Below are 22,390 nucleotides of genomic sequence, written 5' to 3'. Positions count from 1 at the left end.
AACTTACACACATAAACAAAATCATAAATTTCACAAGTCCAGACAAGTGTTCCCGACTGTCTAATCTGTAAAAATTCCTAACACTGTAACAAATGAAGACCCATAACACATATGACGTCAAAGCTGAGGTCAAATTGAATTTAGAAATTGGAGGTCAAAATACTGGGTATCATGCTCATGGGTCATCTCAGACTGGCCTACAAGTTTGTTATTATATTATTTGTGGATTCAATGTTTAAAAAGTCATAATACACCAATTCCAAATCTAGTCTGCAAGTGTATATGAAATGCGTGCGTACAGTGGAACATGTGACAGATCTAATTTTGCCCAACTTGTTAACACAATATCTCATCACTCTATTATGAGTCTATAAAACAGTTTGCTTGATCAGATAAAGTGTCATGGTTTTCAATAAAAAAAAAGACATCATGACAGCCCTATATCTCTCATTAGATGTTTTATTGGAGAACATTGCACCATCGTTAACACATTTACCCATAAAAAGTCTGGCACACAGATACAAAACAAACTACAGTATGGTTTATTTTCTTGGACATTGACAGTGTATACAAAACATGGTTACATGCATTTGAAACAAAGTCAAAAATTTACAACAGAAGTAGTCATGGGGTACCTAAATTATACTGCATGATAAAGCGATTTAATTGCTATGACTTGGTATGTCATTTCAGTGAAAAAAAAGAGCAAAAGAAACATTCATTTGGACCATTTTTTCTCTCTAAATGATTTCAGAGACTGTCTAATCTTCTTCGGTACCAAACAGATTCAGTTGGATGAACACATACAGAACATTTTATCTGTAAACCTTTTTACACACAAAAAATCAATCCATTCAATTGCATTTTTCTGTCATCAACAACACAGTACTACTCTTCGTATACTCATACAATCAGTGTAATTCAGATGAAAGATATTATTAAGAAATTAAAAACAATATAAAGTGTTTTATCCAACAAGATAACGCTCAAAAGAATATGCATTCAACTGGGGTAACAGAACATTTGAACTTAATTCAACTTTCAAAATAATAGAAAATGTAAGGGTCTATATATTATCCTTTCCATTTTGAGAGAAGTTAATCACAGTATGTGACTAATCAAAACTTTGTAATAGATGACTTTATTTAAAATATCTTTTTAAATGATTAACTATAAGGGAGGGAAAAATGCAAAAGCAAAGCATTCGGGTACTTTTCTAGTCTCAATAGTGGTTTTACAAAATGGAAAAGGATCATAAAAGACAAAAAAAGTGCCTCGAATCCTACAGTAAAAAAAACATGTCCAGTTCATCAAAAAACAATGATTAGACATCACTTACATTAAATGTTTTTTACACAAAGATAAATTTTAAGGTAGAATTTAGTGCAATGCAGCAAAGAATAAACTTGTTTTACTATTAAAAGACTACAATCATAGTAATCAACGTTGGTGCCTTTAAATGTAAATCCAAGCACTGTATATCTTTTAAAGTGCTCTTTTTTTTAAAATGCAAAGACATTTTCCCAGTGTTTTTACACTTTTGAAAACTTCCACTGGTTTCACTGCTTTGTTCGCACTGAGAAATCCGACCACAGACATGAGATGCTTTTTAAAACATTAGCTCATGCTGCCTGATTCACATTACTAAAGGCGTTTTACGCATTAATAAAGTATATCGCTTTCACTATCAAATTATCTCCCTCCAGTAAGGCCCAGTTAATTCGAATAGAAGAATACAAACTGTCATTCCAACCTGCATAAAAGGTGATCATTTACTTGGACCATAAAAGCATGATCAATACTTGAATCAAATATAAAATATGTATTATTATTATTTTTGTACATAAAATTCAACTCTGTGATCTCTAAACAAATGTGCTATTCAAGACAAATATGCTCTGATGTGGTTTGAATTATTATCAATAAAACAAATTTTCCAGCTTATTTTTATAGGGACAAATATTTAGTAGCAGCTAACGAATGGTAGGGTCAGATCTCATTCCAAAGTTTTTTTGGACTTGGATGGGCATCTACGCCTAGTCAAAGGCTTTACTCTGAGAATAGACACGCAAGTAACAGATAAATGGATGAGCAGACATGCAGATTTACACATTAACTGGATGAAGAAATAATGAAATCAGTAAAGAAAATGAAGTAATAAGCTTAGTATTTTGCATCTCTACTTGATACTTATTTACAACATAAATCAGAACTACGGAAAATATTATATGGCTTGACAGACTAGTTTTGGCTAACCTCACGGCTCATGAATCAAATTCAGGGGGTCAGCGGCATGTTAGGATAGCCAAGGTCTTGAAAATCATGGATGATGTCCTCTGGTGTAGAATGCTCTAAGCTATTTAGAAAGTTTTGATTGTTTAGAAACTCTTGCAATGTGTTCTGAACATCAGTGTCTGGAGAGACTGCTTCTTTAAGGATATCCATGCTACTCTCTAGAATGTTTTGTTGGGAGCATGATGAAGAAATGTGGTCACCAAGTTGAGGAAATGAATCTTGAGAAGTACTCTCGCCATCAATGTCCAACATGCTGTTAAGCAAAAATGAATCAATGGTAGAGCTGGAGAGCATCGGAGACTTCTCAGACCATTGGAGCAAGATGTCATCATCACCCGCCTCAGAAAAAGAAGGAGGATCTTTCAAAGATGAAGGAGATGACACAGCAAGAGAGACATGTTATAAACCCAATAACTGCATTACAATAATAACAACTTATTATGATGCTATTTAACTTCACTCTTAAAAATAAAGGTTTTCACAGTGATGCCACAGAAGAACATTTGGGATCCCCAAAGTAGCTTGCAGTGAACAGTTATTAAAAGAATTTATTTTCTTAGTGTGAAGAACATTTTAATAATCTTATAAACCTTTTTGAGTGATGAAAAGGTTCCATGGATGTTAAAGGTTCTTCATGGAACTATACATGGCGATTCATTTTTTTTTTTTTTTTTTTTTAAGTGTTTTTTAGTCAATATAAGGTTGTCGTTTTTTTAATTCATCAAAGAGTGGATATTTTATTGCTTATTTCCCCTATTTGTACATTTAGATTACATTTGCCGTCATCTAATGCTCAAAGTTCATCTTCAAAAACGCAAAAAAAATGAATAACAATGTTAAAATGTAGCCTAATATTTAGCAAATCTCAAAAATCCATTTTTATACTGTGAAAACAGTAAATTATAATATAAACATGTAAAAACAACTCACTAGCCGCGTTTCCATTACAGATTTGCGCAAATGTTTTGCGCTATTATCTAAATATCGATAAAAAACTATTGCGAAATGACGGCGTTTCCATTAACCGATGTTATGCGACTAAAACGTCATTTTTTCTCTCGCGATAAGTCATTCCAAAAATCACGGCAACTGACGTTGGTTTATAAAATATCACAGCCGCCGCAAGACATTATTATTATTATTAATGGAAGGAGACGTGGCGTGTTATCCAAGCATTAATGGCAGGGAAAGACCCTTATAATGCGAACGACACATGGAGTTTCTGGGTGTTTCGCCCTCATTTCTGCTCCGAGGTTTTGATTGTGGCATTTCTTTGAGATTTAGAATCCAGTATTCCTATAGTCTAATTATTATTATTTTTTAATGAATTTAATGAAGAACTCTCGTATCCTGTCCAAACGATCCATGTAGGCTATGTTGTGTCCATTCGTTTTTCCTTTTTTAACCCGTAATTGAAAAACGAAAAATGAACGGTTGTTGTCTTTTTAAAACGCAAAGTTGAACACCAAAATTTTAATTTGAACTGGCTACACCAGCTGCTGCGCAAAAAAGTAAATATCGAAGAATTTTCAGATGTTTGTTTATGACTTTTTGCCCCTTTATTAAACATTTAAAATAGTCACAAATTAATATGGAAAACATGTCGATTTTACTGGTTTTCTAAGGCCAAATTAGAACCTGGAACTGATGTTTTTCCCGCAGTGCTGAATGAGAAGAGCCATTAATATTATTAATAAACTATTGTTTTGGCTAAAATCACATCTCCATCTCCGCTGTTAAGCAGATGCGCTTTTAGAGAGAAATGCACCTTTCATACGAATTACAAAATCAGAAGGTAAATCTTTCGATTCGAATTTGTTCGTTTTAAAGTGGACATTTCAAGCTTTAGCCTATATTTTGTTTCAGTTCTCGCGCTCCAGCTTACGGAGATCATGAAAGTGCGTCTGATTGTTTTCTTTTACTTTACAAAAGCACAACGTTTTATTTTGTTATTGTGAGTTTACACAAATAAAAGTAGTTGAGAATAATGTATTAGGCCTATTATTTTCTGTATGACCAGAAATGATAGAGTATTTTTAAGTTGTTTCCACTGTTGTTAGGAAAATGCAAGTGTTCGCGACCGCGCCTCCGTGCCATGCAGTGCGCGCTCCACACTCAGCTTTGTTCTTTTTTTTTTGCATAAAAGCGTCTTCTAAATATAGCCTATTAAATGTTAAAATAAAATAATATAAAATAATTATTAGGCCTATTTGCGTAGCTATACATGGACCTCAAACACACCGCGTCTTCTAAGTCAGGTGACTGTAAATGCGCAAAAACTGTTTCCATTGCAGTTTTGCGAAATATTCCTTTTTCGAATTGCCTGAAAAACCACCTCATGAGAGCGTAAAAACTTTTTTGCGATAAACGGGAGTTTTTGCGAAATTGACGTGTTTCCATTGAGCGTATTTTTAATTCGCAATTTCAATTTGCGCAATTTGAAGGGTAATGGAAACGCGGCTATTGTCGTTTTATGTTTTGCTATCAATTTAGAATTTTAATATCGGCTATTAATCAGTTATCGGCCATATCAATCTTGGTTCATCCCTACATGTGACATGCAACATGCCAAAAAAAAAGTTAAATCTTTAAAAATGATAATGATTTAATAAAACGTGTAATGTAATCTTTAGCAAATCTCAAAATGAATATTCATTTTTCATACTAATATAAACATTGTAGTTGTGTTTTACTATTAATTTATTTAGACAAAACAGCATCCCTCCTTACACATGCAACCTCAAGCTTCCATTCACATACATTAGTGATACTGTAATGGTTAGATTTGTGTTATTGAAACAGAAAAAACACAGTCACAGCCCACCACACACACAGGAGGTCCCTTTGTGCAATGCCAATCAAATGCACTTGGTTAGGAAGAGTAGGAAAGAGAGAATATTAACAAGTTTTTGGACTTGATTGAGCCTCTGAATGAAAGAGAAGCATTTATAAAGGCTTTTCATTACACATTCTATTTATCAGAAAGCGTTTTGCCACCAAGACACATATGGTGAAAATCCAGTGAGTGAGAGGCAGGTTGAGCCGATTAGATTCGGAGGGGCAGTGGAGGCAGGACTCACCTCTGTCCTGTGGGGACAGGTCAGACACTGGCCCCTCTCCGACGCTTGTACATCCATTCCTACTGCAACCAAGCACAGAGCACTCCAGTAAACCAGCAGAACAGCCATCTCAGTGTCTACTCGTACCATAATCTTACAGCATAACTGTTCGCTTAGAAACTTCATAACATCACATGTATGGTAGACTTTTCCCCAAATAATACGGTATTGTTTTATGCGACAATGCGACCCTCACGTCATCCAGTGTTAACCTGCATTACCTCTACACAGATAGAAAGTATGGCAAGGTCCAGATATACTTTATTTTCCACGTTCTGCTCCCTCTCGCGGACATCAGTGGACGGTGCTGATGACAAAAATTACGTCTCACACACACACACTGTCTGCGAGCCGGAGCCGAATGCGGACAAGGGAAATATTTTCACCTTTACTAATCTAGTACCACCTCAAGACTCTGAATGTTAAAATCATGTGTCTGCATGTGTGCGAGACCAACTCCTAATTCGTCTTTTTTTTTACTGTATTTTACTTGTATTAAGTCTTAGCTAAAGTGGCTGTTTGGTTGATATGATGAGACAATATTTTTAGTAGTAATCCTTTCAGTTGAAATGAGAAAAAAAAAATCTCATCAGTAAATATCACTGAAAGGCTGAAAAACGTATTTTTCCCCCCCACTACATCATCCAGCCCACAATATGAACTTAAACCTCATCATAACATCATACAATATGATTAATGCATTAAACACCAGCACTATATACAGCACATGTGCACTGTCACAAATATTACCTATAGCATACAACCTCACACGCTTTTGAAATTATTTGCATGCACACAACACACAAATATAAACCAATAAACAATCAAAACAGGACTTACTCTTTAGAGACAAAAACCAGTTTGGTTTTGAGGTACCTCAGGTACGGATTATCCTCTGAAACAAAACATCACAAGATCAAGAAAATTATTTTGTGGTTAAGTAAATACAGCATAAGCAAAGCTTTTATTACATTCTACATTAGCTCAAGTGCGAGCTGGGAAGAAATATATATTCCTTTTGGAAAAAGAAATCTAACACAATTTTTTACATGGCTGTGTGGATGTATACAGCTGTTTTTAGCAGTAACATAAATTGAGCAAAAGCCTTTCCCAGTTCAAATCTAAGTTGAAATACATTGCAGTGAACATTAACTTTTTTTGTGACCCTAATAGTGAAAGTTGTAAATAGACTTTGCCATTAGGTAAACACCAAACTAAATGCCCATAAAAAGTATGCCTCCCTTAATTAGACTTGAGGAATTGCAAAAAAAAATGCACCACATTCTCAATAAATAATTCACCTCCAGTCTTTTCACTGTAGTATTTGCCAAAGGCCTGGTCTTTAGGAGTGTTTGGGTAAAGGTAACACAGTGGGTTAACTGGAACGTTTTCTGCTACCATGATCCGAAAGTTGGAGATGATCTCAGGTAAAGCAATCTGCTTCAGGTCAGTACTGATAAATGGCTTCACTGTTTGCACACTCGGATTGCCTGACAAAAACAAGGTGTGTATTCAGTCTGACATTCACTGGGCTTTGTGATTTCAGAGATTGAACAATGTCTTAGAGAAGTATATCTTTTTATGACATGTTTTACCATCGTTAGAGTACTGCACCCAGCTGAATGTGATTCCACCATCTTTGATACTTTCGCTAAAACGCAACAGGAAAGTGCCGTTCTGCTTCTTCTTCAGTAAAACTCTCTCCTTCCCCTTGCTGACGAAACCCATTATAGAGCTACAGAAACAAACATACTTGTGTTGAAATAAAAAAACACACTTTTTTGTGTTGAAATAAAAAAACACACTTTTTTGTGTTGAAAACTTGATTTTCACAGTCTATCTATAGGATTCATACCCATCACTCCACAAGTCTGACAAGTAGCCTTTAACCAGGTTAAGAATTCCATCCAGCCACACCCACAGGGTGAAGTTTGTATCAGGGAGGTTCTCCTAAAACACACACAGACAACAATGAGTAAGCAAAACACTCATGTGTCAATATCAGGCATTTCACAAAGAGCTACATAACTGTGTTTTTCTGTTCTTACCTTACTGAACTTGGCCCAGGGTATCGTACAGTGGTCATAGCTCTGTTGTTTACCTGATAAGAAATATTACATCATTAACAAACACCAGATTACTTTATGGCCTTAATATTACTTTATATAATATGGTCTATTAATGCATGAAAGGGGTTGATGTGTGCATACCAAAGAGCTTGATGGCGAGAGTTTCCAACTGGTCACTGTCTAGACCACGCTTCCCAGAGGAGAGAAACTGCCAACTCAGCATTTCCCCAAACTGTGCCCAGGAGGCCGGAGGAGAGCCTTCAAAAAACTTGATGTTCTAGTGATGCAAATAATAATTAAAAAACAGATTATTTTATGATGATTAAGGCTAATTATTATCCAAGAGTAACTCCTGCTCCTGACCTTGGGATCTAAACAGAGCATGTTGAACCATAGAACAGACGCCCAGGCGCTCTGCTGCTGACTGGAGTTTGAAATCACCACAACAGGAAGAGAAGAGGTCTGAAAGAAAAAAGGAAGTATGGTTATAAAAATTATAGAGCCAAAGCTCTGGAATGTTCAAACTTCCATGAGAATGCTTTGAATGAGGAAAAGACATCTCACCTCCAAAGAGACAGACAGGCCTTGATAGTCAAACTGCGTGTGAAAGTTTATATTGTGTAGTTCTTCAGTCACACTCAGAGATAGCTGCAGGAAACACACAACAAGATTTATACACATACATACAAACAGAACTCTACTTATTAGTTGGTCACTCAATTCTACTTGTCTTAATTAACTACTAGTAAATAATAATAATAATAATAATAATAATAATAATGAAATAAACTATTTTGAGGAATTATTATCTTCAGCACTGTAATCAAATTAGTTTTATTAGGAATAACTCTAGTATGCTTTCACACCTGGCTCATTTTGACTGCTTGTTTCAGAACTTGGCACATTTTCTCCCGTAGTTCAGTTCAGTTCAGTTCATTAGGCATATATGAAAATAGTTTGCTTGTGGTGAAAAAGCAATCCGACTCAATGTGCCAACAAATCGAGCTGTATCAGTAAAGAGTGGGAATCAAGCCTTATATAAATTTGTTTATGTGTGTTTAACGACAGCTAGTCAGTCTTGTCAATCCATCTTGATGGCTGACCGCTTTGAACGGAATCCCAGATAATAAACAGGTGCACTGACCAATGAAAGAACAGTTTTATGCACATGTGACTTGCATAAACACATTTTGGGTTAGTTTTGAAATGCACCAAGTGAAAGCAAATCAAACCTAGGAGAAATGCAATATTGTAACGATTAAGGTCCGTGTTTTGGAACAAAGCAAAAGATCTACAGATGTGGAAACACCCTTAATCAGTATTGACTCAAAAATTGTTTCTGTTACTAACTGCTGGTTTTATGTTTGCTACGTGCAGCAATGTAGTTTCTAGCAAATATTATTAACAATCTCCTTAAACTCACATCATTGATTCCTTTTCCTCCACCACCAACTTTCTGATCTTTCAACGTCTGTGAAAAAATAAATAAATCACATACACAATTTTAACTTTTTATTACCTCTCTATATTTAAAATCTGGTTAAAAAAAAAAAGGAATACCGTGACCAAATTGTCTACCCAGTTATAAATATCTCAGATGATGTTGTGCCGTCACTTAATATCAACTCACCAAATGTCTGAAATCAGCGACCATACCCCCGTTCGTACTCTCAGCCATGTTAAGGGCTTTACTCGAAGTGCCCAGCACATTAAACCTACGAAACCTACGATAAACACATAATCATGAATTTCTGGTGGGAGGCGTGATGAGGGAAGTGTGTGTTCAGAATGCGTGTATGGAAACACTCACCCTTTCATTTGAGAGACAGTGCTGAAACAAAAGATGGAGAGAGGGATAAGATTAATAATTCAGAGTCCTAACCACCAACAGACTAATTTAAAACTATATCAAACCACACAAACCTTACAAGCAAACTCAGAGACAGTGATCTTACTTGTCAATAGAAACAGACACCTTCATAACATGGTTGAGTTCAGGAACTTTATACAGGAACCTGTAGAGAGGAGAATGACTGTCCTTTCAGGTCTGAGGGCAAACATTTTTTTTCTGCATTTCTATCTCAACAACCCAAACTAAATATTTTAAATAAAATATATGATAAAAATATATATGGAAAAGCTTAAATGGGTGAATTCTTTTTAAAGATAAATAAAGTAGTCAACATTTGAAGTGGATCAAAACCTTTTTATCAAAGTTATACATGAATTTTGAACAATACCCATTCTTGTCTTGGGACATCTTTGATTAACATTTTTGATCCACTTCAAATGTTGACTACTGTATATTAATAACCTATTTAAAAAATATATATATATTTCCTTTGTATTTGAGTCATTACATTCACCCCAGGCACACGTACACAAATGGAACAAAGATTTGGTTACATAAACAGGTCTGTGCATGCATAATAAAGATCCAATTATTCAAAAGCAGTACTGACATTTGCAGGAGAGTAGGTCACTTTCACAAATATTTAAAAGTACTTGGTTCCTCACAAAGTACTTAGTTCCTAAGTAAAAGACTAAGTCCTATGTACAAGACAATACACTAAAATGAATGTGCATATTCTCAATTTCATAATGTTTAAAAGGATATACCCCTGTCCCAAGCAATTTAAGACAAAAAATACTGGTATACACTATTTTACAGGTGGTGTGCAATGTTGCAGAAATGTCAGAGCCTGACCTGACTTTGACTGAGAACTGGACACTTGTGCGCAGCACCAGGGGGCCTCGTCCTTGCGGCATGGATGGCTGAGTCTCTACAACAAATGAGCTAACAACACAGCAACAAATAATGAAGCGTACATACATGAAGAGAGAGTAACATATATGCTGCGTATGTGTTTGAGTATACCTCTTAATCAGGTTAGTCAGCAGAGTGTCAACTTTACTCTTCAAAGAGGGTTTAAGGACTGGGATGGGGTCATTTGCATAGGTCATCTTCCCAAGCAGCTCATCAAGCTTCTGTAAGAACTTCTGCAGCTGGAACATGCAGTCTATAATCTGAGTGAACCTGTCAAAGGCCAATAATGGCTTAAAAACAGATCCAAATGGTGTTTGTACAGACAATCGATCAGAGAAATTCTTGTGCCGTTACCATTTCTCTAATTGTTCCAGACTTGTATCATCAGGAGCCCCAATGCAGGACTTCTGTTGTCTCCGCTTCCAGTCCACCAGTTCCTCGTCTATGAGCACTGAGCTTAGACCATCAGCAGCATCCAACGTAGCCGTGATATCAGACAGGAAGTTCTGAGACAATGATACAAGAGAAGTTGGGTCAAGAAACATAATTTTTTTTAATATGCTATTGTCATTTTTATATATATATATATATATATATATATATATATATATATATATATATATATATATATATATATATATATATATATATATATATATATATATATATATATATAATTACTATTTAGGTGTAATTTTTTTTAATTTCAGTTTTAGTTTATTTAATTCCAGTTAGTAATTTTAGTGTATCAACTTAACCTTGTTTCAGTTAGTTTCCATTCATTTTCAATTAGTTAATGTAATATTTTTATTTTATTTCAGATGTAATTCAATTAACAAAACTGTTTTTCTAGTATTAAGTTTAATTAAAGGGGTATAATGCCCCTTTCACAAGATGTAAAATAAGTCTCTGTTGTCCCCAGAATGTGTGTGTGAAGTTTTAGCTCTAAATACCCCACAGATATTTTTATATAGCATGTTAAAGTTGTCACTTTTTGAGGGTTAGCAAAAACGCACCGTTTTATGTCTGGTTCTTTAAATGCAAATGAGCTGCTGCTCCAAGCACAGGGGGCGGGGTTTCAAGAGCTCGTGTGTTAGCAGCTCCGATTACCTCACGCAGACACACACTAAAATGACAGAAACTGTTCTGCCTTTTATGTTTAAACTGAGTCAGACAAAGATGTACAAATTATGTACATTTTAGGGTTGGTGATGTCACTAACCCATGAGGAATGTCGTGTAGTCCATACCAGCCGTTTGTTGTAGTCCTTAAAAAACTATTTCTTTAAATGCAAATATCTCCCTTTGCTTTGAACTTTGAGTGTTGTAACTTTGCAGATGTTGTTTATGCTCAAACAGCAACATTACACACTAACTAAAGTTAGAAAAGTGAAATCATACTCAACCACCCCTTTAACAATAATAACCCTAAATAGTATAGAATAGAATAGATCAGACGTGCACAAAACAATTTGCCCACCTTTCTGCACTTATCGAGTGCATTGAGCATCTTCTGAAGCCCTTCTATTTGCTTGTTCTTCTCTTCCTTTGTGCAAGCTAAACACACATATACATACACACATATTAATACCACGACAGATAATGAAATCAAGGACAGTGTGTTTAAAAGTGTGGAGCCTCACAGTCCATTTTGTGTGTTTGAAACTTAAAATCAAACTCATCCTGCTGCTCCTCCAAAGACCTTATGCTGTGCTCCATCACCTGCCAAAAGAAAAAATGAATCATGCTCTTGAACAAACACACACACATACAAGCAGATACACACAAACACACACACACCTCTACTTTGGTCTTGAGTTCTTTTAATCTCTTTTCCATTTGTCTCTGGCTTTCCAACTCCATTGTAACCGACTGTACCTGCAACGCCTGCACCTGAAACATTGAGAGAGAGAATCAGAATATGCTGATGGTGATGCTGATAATAAGAGTGATGATGATGATGGACACTTTAAGGTACTGACTTGCTGTGCAAGCTCTGCATCATTCAAGATCTCTTTCTCCTTCACCAGGAACCAGTTGATAATAGCAGCAAGAGTATATGGCTCCTCTTGGTACTTCTGCAAACAAGATAATGTGACCAATGATCCCACAGCTGTCACTGATTAACCCAGCAGTTTTCCAAATAGCTCAAAACTACAACAATAATTATAACCATAAAGTTATATAAATTTAAAAAAAGAGCAATTTTTTCCAGCTGATGAACAATAAAAACATTTAGGAGTAGTTTGATGACGCCATGAATGAGTGGAATCATGGGAGTTGCTGTCTTCACCTCCACAGCCAATGGAAAGCAATCCGACGGGACTCAGGCAGAAATCATGCTCATGGATGAGCTAATGTATTAAAATTGTATTAACGCTACTGTGGTATGAAGCAGGGCAGGGCCCAGAGCCGGGGGCATTTTACGTTGCTGTTTTTAATATGCTTATATGACGCAGTCAGCCGCTGCTGCATTTTTCGTTTTGTTGTTTATGTTTAGTTACGTTTAAAGTTTCGCTTAACATCCGACTCCTTCTTGCCTGAACTTGAACACAAAGTTCAAGTTCAGGCAAGAAGGAGCCGGATGTTAAACAGTTACAGTTACATTTGATCACTTAAATTCACATTATTTTATTTCATTCTAATGAAACAGCTGCAAGTGCTGAATTACTACTCATACAGGTCACTTTATTTGACGTACTAAAATTGTGGGGTTTTACTAGGTCAAAACAATCATACTAAAAATACATTGAAGTGTGTTGAAACTTGAAAGTCATGTTATAACGTTACTCTGTGCGTTAGCTCAGTATGGTATGGTAATGTAATCAAGGTGAACAGAAACAGGTGTGTGGAAACTAATTAACAGCCAGGGAAACTTATGGGCGGTACACATTGTACGATTTTGGGCTGTCCCAGACGAAAGATGACCAATCGTGGTGATTTCTGTGGTCGTGGCTCCTAAACGGTGGTCCTACATTGTACAGTTGAGAGAGGTTCAAAGACAGCCTTTGTCACAGGTTTAGCGACCAAAGATAACCTGCGACTGTTTATGACAGTGTCAAAAGTTTATTGACGTGACATGGTGCTAAAACTTAAAACCATTTCCCTCAAGCTTCATTTGCAAAACTGGCATGCCAAGTTGGCCTCTTTTCCTGACCGCATCCATATTCTCTTGCTTCATCCTCTTTTTTCAGCGCACATAAAAACCACAGTTGCCAAAGTGTGATTCATCTTGCTCTTTTTGTTTACTACGAGCGCATGCTGATGACGTTTTATTCTTCTATACCAACTTGTGTCGTAGCCTACGATTCAATAGGTTTTATCATTGTACAGTCTACATACATGTCGTATCCAAGTTTATAAGATCCAAGTCGTGAAGTGTGATTTGTAATGACCTTATAGGACTGTAGAAATCACACAGTCTGTAGCAGGCATTACTTAGAACTGAAGACCGTAAATCAAGGATAATGTGGATACGACGTCATTGACAGGTGACGCAATGACATCACGGGACGTTACACTGGTTAAAATGGCTGATTTCTCCGGATTTAGACATTATTGGAAATATTTTGGATAATGGAAGTACACCAGTCAACAAAATAACATTGTTCTAGTGGTTTTTGGATATTTTAAATCCAAAAATCGTACATATTGTGCCTTTAAAGCGTGTGCTGCAATTATGCTCACAGCGCACTTACTTGCGTCACGTTATCGTCAATTGGTGTGGATGATAACATACTGTACAGTAGTTGAGGTTATAGTTATTTTTCTTGGTGTGAACAGGACTTAAGTCTATCAGTATAGTTTTTGTTTAGCATGTTTAGTATTTTTGGAGACTTCAGAAATCCAAGGAGGGCATCAGGAATGATGCTTTTGGCAGCAGAAGTACACTTACCTGAAAGTTTTGTTTGTAGCGTCTGAAATTACGCTGCAAAAGGAAACTATCTTTCTCTTGCGCAAAACGACTGAACTGGTTGTCCAGATTCTCCAAAAGCACCTGAAACAGGAACGCGGCTTGGGAAGAGTCCCGAGAAGCACGCTCCCTGCAACACACACAGACAGACACATTACTTGTAATGCCAGGTTGACACTCCTTGATGCAGTTTATTTGCATTTCTTTATCCATGGTTATTAATACATTCTGGAATAGAGAGTTATAAAAAAAAAAACATTCTGCAGATTTTACTTCTTGCACTCACCAGTCCTGGGCCTCGATCCAGGATGCCAAGAAATGTCTCACTTCCATTGGGAACTCATCTCCGTTGTACAGGTCAAAAGCCCTCTGCGAATACACTGTATCCAGCTGCTGCAATCGCTCCCACTGTGTCATCCTACAAAATAAAACAGATTTCATGTCTGCTGATAGGTTAAATGATGCCTTGTAACAGAACTGGGACTGACCTGCTCTTTCTAATCTTTAGAAGTCAGATCTTGAGCTTAAGCACCATTAACAGTGGTTATTTTCAAATACAAATCAAGGTTAGGAAATTCCAAATTCTTAGTTTGGAAGTTGGAACACAAAATAATAGTGTATGATATTAATGTAAAATATGATGAGACTCATCAATGTGAATTTTCTTTTTTAATCTAAAGTCAAATGAGTTTTCTGATTTGCTGTGAATCTGATTTTTTTTGTGAATTTCATTAGCACTTTAGGTCCACTGTAAAACTGACCTTTTTTTGCCAAGTAATAATTGTTCTTGTATGAAAAACACTGTAGAGATTCTTCGAAAAGTATTTTGTTTGATGGAAATAAAAAATAAGTTTGAGTAAACAATTAATTACAGAACTTTAAAAAGAAATCAACATTGATAATAATAAGAAGAAATGTTTCTTGAGTACAGAGTCAGCACACTTGAATGATTTCTGAAGGATCATGTGACACTGAAGACTTGATTAATGGCTGCTGAATATTCAGCTTTGCCATCACAGGAATAGATTTGGACTATTTCACGTATTAAATTAGTAGACAAATTAAACAAACTAGTGAGTGTAAACGTGTTTACAGGGCCAAAACATTAAAAACATTAACGTTACATGCACTCTGGACCAGAAGTAATAAAGTTCTCCACACCTGCACACTCCTCCTCAAACAACAGCGGAAAAACTGAGTCAAGAATTGCGTTTCTAATCATGTGAGGACAAAACGTGATAAGTTACCTCGTCATAATAATGATAAAGGCTACTATATACAGTAATAGCGGCCTAGGCCTAGACATCTGACAGCATAGTGATGTTTATGTTGCTAACGTTAAGTAATGAGCACCTCATTGTAAATAAGTTACGTTAGCATGTAAGTTAGCAGCTAAGTTGATTATCAATACCTTACCTGAAACAATCGTCTACACTTTTGAAGAAATGATCCTCAAATATTAGTTTTACAAAGCGCCTTTTGCAGGCATACAGGAAAGACAAGAACACAGCACTGGACTGAACATCAGCTGGCGAGTAAATAAACACACTTCCACCGCTTCTCAGGAAACGGACGGCTTTTCTATTAACCTCCCTCTGCTGTCCATTTCTGCTTCCAACGCGATGAACCTTTGCCCACCCACTGAATCATGAAGTCCCGCCCATTTAGTTGCGTATGAAACCCTCGCGTTCGTTCATTGGCGCGGACAGGCACACTGGCCACCACCATTGGTTGAAGCACCCGCCAATGAAATTCTTCACAACGGAGGGGTGTTGATAGAACAGCAGCAGAACCGAAACTCACGATCTCTCTTCTGTCATTCCGAGAAATTACGAAATGAAAGTTATGTTCTGGAAGATCATGTACCGCGGAAATTTAAAAAGCCATACATTCTCTTTACGAAAGCATTTTGTGATCAACAAGGGATAGATGTAATACGTTTATTCTACATTTATTTATTTTACACTATGCATATGGGCAATTCTTAGACTATGAGCACTTTCATGTCCTTTGATTATATTTTATAAAAAACATTTAATTTTGAAAAATTCACACTTTCATAGTTAAATTTACAATGAAAAATTTACTTTAGGAACTTTTTACTGGTAGTCTACGATGATTTTTTCACCTTTTTAAACATCATTATACATGCAAATATTGCTGTTTTGTGCTTGTCCCACACCCAGACTTCTGATCTTCAATAATGAAAAAGAAGTGTAAAAAATTTTTTTATCTTTTTTTTTTTATATATATGACTGAATAAAGTATCAGTAAAAGAATCAAAACATAATTGAGGTATTTAAGGTCAGACAACTATTAATGTGATTTTATATACAAAATGTAGCTGTCCCACAGCCGTCATTTCCACCACAACGCTGTAATGTCCCTTTAAAAAGTTTTTTTGAAAGATTGTTTGGGTAGTTTCTATGGAGATGAACAATGACATCACAGCACATGTCTGACATGGAGGAGATTTTAAATTTCTTCAGCAACTTGGAGAAGAAAACTCAAGGTAAATATTGCTTGAAATGAAAATATTTGTATTCTATGTCATTTCCAAACATTGCGTAACATCAAATGAGTTTGTAAATAAATTGATTTTTTAACACAAATAGATGTATTTTGCATGCATGCAATGCTAACTACCAATTCATAGCTAATCTGTAATACTAGCTTGGATTTTCTTACAAAATACTGGATTGTCATTTCCACCACCGTCATTTCCACCACATTACCTTCTTGGGTGGAAATGACAAAGGTGAGGTGGAAATGACATTTATGCTTACAAGGTGCAATTCATAGATTGAGTGGCTACATATGAATATTTTATTATTATTAGATAATAATTTTTATCTTTTTAATAAAGTTTTATTACAATTAGACTGTTACAATTTTACAATTACAATTTATGCGTAACTTACATTTTTCATGTGACTATTTGTGGTTAAAGTTGTTTACAGTAAGACTGTAACTGTTCATCTGGTTATGGAACCAAACAGACTAATGACTAATGATTTGTTAAATGGGTTTCAAATAAATGTTTTCTGTTTTTCTACATGGACGTCCATTCATTGTCATTTCCACAACACCCAGTCATTTCCACCACCTCATAACTTTTTAAAAAATATGTACAAAATTCTAATCACTCATTAAAATTTTTTGCATAGTTTATGGGATAATGTTCCACTTAATGTAATAACACAAGTAGTTATTTTTCTGAAATGTATCTAACCAATGCAATATTATATTTCAGGTTGTGGTGGATGTAAGCTTTGTGTTTGGGCCTCATGACAATTAATTTACTTAATCCACAAATCTATGGTAATTGCAATATAGGTATAAATTGGTAAAACTATGTGTGAAAGTGGTCTTACACTGTTAAGAAATTATGTATATCATAATAATTTTAAATAATAATCAAATATTTACATGTGATGGAAATTACATTTGTTCAGTGCGGATCGGAAAATATGTCAAAAAACACCAATTTGTCTTATAATGTAAGTGCGTTCTCTTATGGATCATTAAACTAGACTAGTTATATTTAACTGTTAGACTGTGACAATTTTGATTTGAACACTTTTTTTTACCTCAAGTTCACAAGGCCAAAAGTGCCCGTAGTTGAAGAACCACCCACATATAAAACACGAAATACATTTATTTATATAAAAAAACAAACAAATAATTTATCAACTGAAATTGGCTACTGGTAGAAATAGTTCTAACTGATTTTACGTGTAACATATTCATATTTGTAATGTATATTGATGACAGGAGACTGCATATGATTAAACTCAACTGGCTTTTACTCGCGTCTGCTTATAATAAAGATTACGCGCCTCACAGCATTCACTCCATTATTACAATAAAACATGTATGTACATACATATCCTACATGACAATATTCAAAATGACAGTTACAAATTAAAGTCTTGACTTTAAGCTATGTCTGAGTTATCTTATATTCTACTTGTCTTGTGTTCTGCTCTTCTGTTTTTAAATAACTGCCCTATAGTAGTTAAATGTTACCCATACTGTTTGACGAAGAAATGATATGTTGAGTTGGTTGTAAATGGATACTGCCCATTCTTGTTATCAGAAACTTTTGAGGTCAAAATAAACTTATTTATATGAATAGGCATACCAGACTTAAAGAAACATGCACTGGTCAAGCTCAGGCATTATTTACACAATGACAAGCAATTTAACATGATGCATCAAAATGATGTCTTTTAAAATATTGATAATATTCTTTACAGAGAATAATACCCCCCCTCCCCCCCCCCCCCCATGAATTTCACATGTGCAAAAACACATTTGGTGAACATCATTAAAATATCATACAGATTTCTGTAACTTTATCTAACAGAATGGAATGTTTTAAATTGAGAAAAATCCATTGCTACAATAAGCTCATGTAAGTGCTAACATAAAAAAATTATGTTACTTCCTGCTAATGTCATACCTTTTGGATATTAATAATATTACAATCAAAATGGAAAGTGACATTTAGGACATATGAAAACCCAATTAAAACGAGCAATTAAAACAGCATTTAAATAGAAATTAAATTTGAGTTCATTAGTTTCAGTAGAAATTAAGAGATTTAACTCTCAATATTATGTTTATGGGACTGATATTGTGAACTGTAAAGTAGCAAACTATGACTGAACATGACTGAAAATAGAGCTTCTTAAACATCATTTACTGCTGGTGGAAAAATCAGCTGGTGGAGTTCCTCGAGCAATGCTTTCTGTTCTTGAATTTCCTCATTAGTTTTTATTGGACAGTGATACTTCCATCCTCCAAGCTGTTCTGGTTCATTAGCAGGTCGCCATCCTCTTTCATGTTGTTCAGCAGATATCTGATCCCTGCCTTCGCACCCGTTTTTAAACCAGCCCCCAACGCATAACCAGCAACCCCTGCAGTTCCCCCGGTTACAGCCATGAGGGCATCTGTGCCCAGATCCAAAGTGCTGAAGATGGCTCTCTCTTTTGCAGTATCATAGCAGTTAATCGAAGCATAGTAAACGGCTGTTCCCAGATTATACAGCGTGGAAACTGCAGGAATCCACTCCACAACACTATACACTTGCTCCTCTTTTTCATTGACACAGTGATGCTGAGGGACCCCATTTCTGCGCCAACGTACAGACCCCACCTTACAATTCTGAATCCAGCTCTCAGAGTTAGATGAAGGCAATATGCTGCTTCCAGGCCTCAAGATAACTTGATAATATTCAGAATCGCCATCTTGGGTCACACCTGCACATTGGATTCCCAAGCTTCGACAAGCCTGCTGTGCTTCCCCAATACGCAATAGCCTGCTCTGTTCTGCAGCCTGTCCCAGTAACTGAGTGCCTTTCATCCTCATCCATCCCTTGCATTTCCCCACAGGCCCAACTTTACCCTTATAACCATCAACTTTTTCACCTACCTCAGCTAGCTGATGGATGTTAAATATAACAGCCTGCAAGTGGCACTGTGACTCAGAGTTGAGCATAAGAGGAGATGGCGGGGTTTGGAATCCACTGGTAAAGGTGTGATGGACAATGTGTGCTAATTCCCTCTCTTTGCCTCTCTTGATCAGCACCAGCACGTCCTGCAAAAATTCACATGTATCATTTTGGCCCAACACTGCGTAGAGTTGCATTACCAAAGCCTGGGCTTCTGACAAACATCCTGCTGACACCAACACAGGCACCATTGCCAACCCCAATAGCTCCTGAGAGAAACCCTTCCCTCTCCAGCCTCCATTGGCGAGCTCTGCACAACTTGCATTGCTTTGGAGATCCAGCTGACCTTGTAGAGAGGCTGAGAGGTTTAAGACCAACTGATGGGCGGTGCGAAGACCATCTTTAACCACTTGTGTTTCTACTTGCTCTGTTTGAGAAATTTTTGAAGTGACTGAGGGCCTCAGGCTGCTTTGAGGGAGTGGAGCTCTGCCAAATACTACTTCAGACAGTAAGAGGTGGATGAGAAGTAACATTTTGAGTTTTGAGCCCCATTTAGCCATGTTGAACTGTGGAGTCTTGCAGCACCAAGCAAATCGCGGGTTCTGGATTAAAAAAAAAAAAAAAAGAAGACAAAAAGAGAAGTTTAACTGTATGTGCAGTGTACATGAAGCTGTTTATGTGCACTTTAAAAGTGTGGAACAATTACGATTATTTAAATTTTTTTGAAAGAAGTGTCTTATGAGCACCAAGTCTACATTTATTTTATGTTATTTGAATACAGTAAAAATAGTAATATTGTAAAATATATAATATAAATATCTGTTTTCTATTGTAATATGTTTAGAAATGTAATTTATTCCTGTGATGGCAAAGCTGAATTTCCAGCAACCATTTTTAAGATTTCAAAATCTTAATTATTCCAAACTTTTGACCTGTGTATCTATACAAATATCTGCAGCTGTAGCTACATCATGGGGTGAGACCATGAGATAAGTGGGTATTTGTGTGCTTGTCTTTGTCATTGTGCAGCTGGGACAAAAGAAAGGAAGGAATGGGATGAGCACTTTTTTTTTTTGGTAAGACTTCTCCCTCCCTGATGTTTTTACACTTTTTCTATATACATCTAATATATTTAAAATACGTTCAAATTATTGAAATAAAATAAGTAAAATGTTATTATAAAATAGTTTAAAATGGAATATTAATTAAGCCGGCGCGCCGGCGTGACCTTTCAACGTGATGACGTAGTTCCCTGTCCGTTTGTTGATCAGCTCAATCCGAATTATTGAAGGTAAAAAGTCTATAAATTAGAAGTCCATTGTTAGAAGAAAAATCCAGAAATGTTTTCCTCAAAAAACATAATTTCTCTCCCACTGAGGAAAGAAAGACATGGATATCTTGGATGGCATTGGGGTGAGTAAATTATTAGGAAATTTTCATTTTGGGGTGAACTAATCCTTTTAAGTACATTTCTCAAACATGCAGTCTGTCAGATTTAGTTGAAAAAGATTATAACTTTTTATTACATTTTATCTAAATTACAGAGGAAATTATATTTCAATTCATTTGAATGTTATTTGGAATTATTGATCTTTATATTAATATGAGATTAATAAGACTCTTACCTTCTAACAATCCCGATAGTACCTCTGTGATAGAATCCAGCTTTCACAAAAAACATGTACATCTCCCTATCCCTCGTTATACCCTCTCTCTCTCTCTTTCTCTTGCTGGCCCAATTGCCCTGAATGTGACATCACGTGGAGAGGATCAATGTGTTCAGTGGACGTTTTGTTTATTTACCCTCATGTCCCCTCTCTTCCTCTCATTCTCGCTCTGCTTTTTCTCTGAAGACCATGTGGGGGTGTGGGGGCTTTGTGTTTGACCCAGATAAATTGCTGAACACCCATTTCATGCATGTGAGTGTGTGTGACAGTGAGAGAGAACAGGACTGTGCACCCGTTTACAAAATTCCACTTGGTTCTGTCATTTTAAACATGCTGCTCAGACCATATATTTGAATCAGCATTCAATGCAACATCCAATATCAGCTAACTTAATGTTGCTAAAAAGAAAAATACAAAAAAAAGAAAAAAAGAAAAGAAAAAAAAGAAAACGCTTTTACCTCTCTCCCACTCTTGTAGATTGTAGTTGTTTCTAAATATTTTTTTGTTGGACGATTATTTATTAAGTGGGGCCCAGAAGTGTGAGATTTATTTATTTACTTATGTATGTATTGCATGCATAATTTTGTGTTTATTTCCAGGTTTAAATGAAAAAGAAAAAAGAAAAAGATATGTGCAGTTGGACATTTGGGCCCTGCTATGTTGTGTTCCCCATCTGTCAGTCACTACAACGCAATGTCGACTGACAAATGGGGTCTCACTTGGGAGCCCCAATCACCTCTGAGAAAAACGGCCAATGGAACTGTCAAGTGGAATTTGCATGCCGAGCCACTCACCATATAAACAGGTATAAAAGATGGTGGCACGCATCCACTCTTCCAATCCCCAAGCAACAAAAGAGTGTGCTACAGAGATCGTTCTCACTGATGGAGAAGGCACATTCAGTGGGTTTCGCCATCTTAAAAGACATGTGCACAGTTAAGTGCAACAAAATTCCCCTTGGCACTTCAGCACAAAGAGCAGATTTCCCTAAAAGAGCAAGCACAGTCAGTGAGCATCTTTTTAAAGATGTCTTTCCGTTCATGTGTTTCTGGATGCATTCGTTTCATGTCTTCATCTGACAGCTACGAACACTGTCTCACATGCCT

At 36.1% G+C, this 22,390-nt stretch overlaps 2 protein-coding genes across 2 annotated transcripts; both read right to left on the bottom strand.

Moving 5' to 3' along the window:
• Positions 1-445: 445 nt before the first annotated feature.
• Positions 446-15,772, bottom strand: stat2 (signal transducer and activator of transcription 2). The gene is made up of 24 exons (XM_079883869.1): positions 15,579-15,772; positions 14,449-14,580; positions 14,145-14,292; positions 12,232-12,327; positions 12,050-12,142; positions 11,893-11,971; positions 11,730-11,806; positions 10,605-10,756; positions 10,362-10,520; positions 10,191-10,280; positions 9,439-9,498; positions 9,294-9,314; positions 9,114-9,207; positions 8,907-8,954; positions 8,048-8,131; positions 7,847-7,945; positions 7,625-7,760; positions 7,463-7,515; positions 7,270-7,364; positions 7,010-7,149; positions 6,716-6,904; positions 6,255-6,309; positions 5,376-5,437; positions 446-2,654 (listed from the first exon to the last, which is right to left on the bottom strand). Exons 2-24 carry the CDS (start codon positions 14,577-14,579, stop codon positions 2,278-2,280), a joined length of 2,538 nt encoding a protein of 845 aa, XP_079739995.1. The 5' UTR covers position 14,580; positions 15,579-15,772; the 3' UTR covers positions 446-2,277.
• Positions 15,773-18,897: 3,125 nt separating this feature from the next.
• Positions 18,898-21,466, bottom strand: apof (apolipoprotein F). The gene is made up of 2 exons (XM_079883901.1): positions 21,243-21,466; positions 18,898-20,219 (listed from the first exon to the last, which is right to left on the bottom strand). The coding sequence occupies exon 2, from the start codon at positions 20,175-20,177 to the stop codon at positions 18,942-18,944; it is 1,236 nt and encodes a 411-aa protein (XP_079740027.1). The 5' UTR covers positions 20,178-20,219; positions 21,243-21,466; the 3' UTR covers positions 18,898-18,941.
• Between the last annotated feature and the right edge of the window lie 924 nt (positions 21,467-22,390).

Source organism: Squalius cephalus (assembly GCF_949319135.1).
Source record: "Squalius cephalus genome assembly, chromosome: 10".
Classification (NCBI taxonomy): Eukaryota; Metazoa; Chordata; class Actinopteri; order Cypriniformes; family Leuciscidae; genus Squalius; species Squalius cephalus.
This window is presented reverse-complemented; position numbering and strand designations above follow the sequence as displayed.

What these genes read in the sequence shown, in the direction of transcription:
- apof (XM_079883901.1), bottom strand. Translation starts at nt 20,177, where the DNA reads ATGGCTAAATGGGGCTCAAAACTCAAAATGTTACTTCTCATCCACCTC.
- stat2 (XM_079883869.1), bottom strand. Translation starts at nt 14,579, where the DNA reads ATGACACAGTGGGAGCGATTGCAGCAGCTGGATACAGTGTATTCGCAG. An exon ending in TGCTCTGTTTAGATCCCAAG is followed by an intron (nt 7,761 to 7,846) that starts GTCAGGAGCAGG and finishes TTGCATCACTAG; the next exon opens with AACATCAAGTTTTTTGAAGG. An exon ending in TCAGACTTGTGGAGTGATGG is followed by an intron (nt 7,150 to 7,269) that starts GTATGAATCCTA and finishes TTGTTTCTGTAG; the next exon opens with CTCTATAATGGGTTTCGTCA.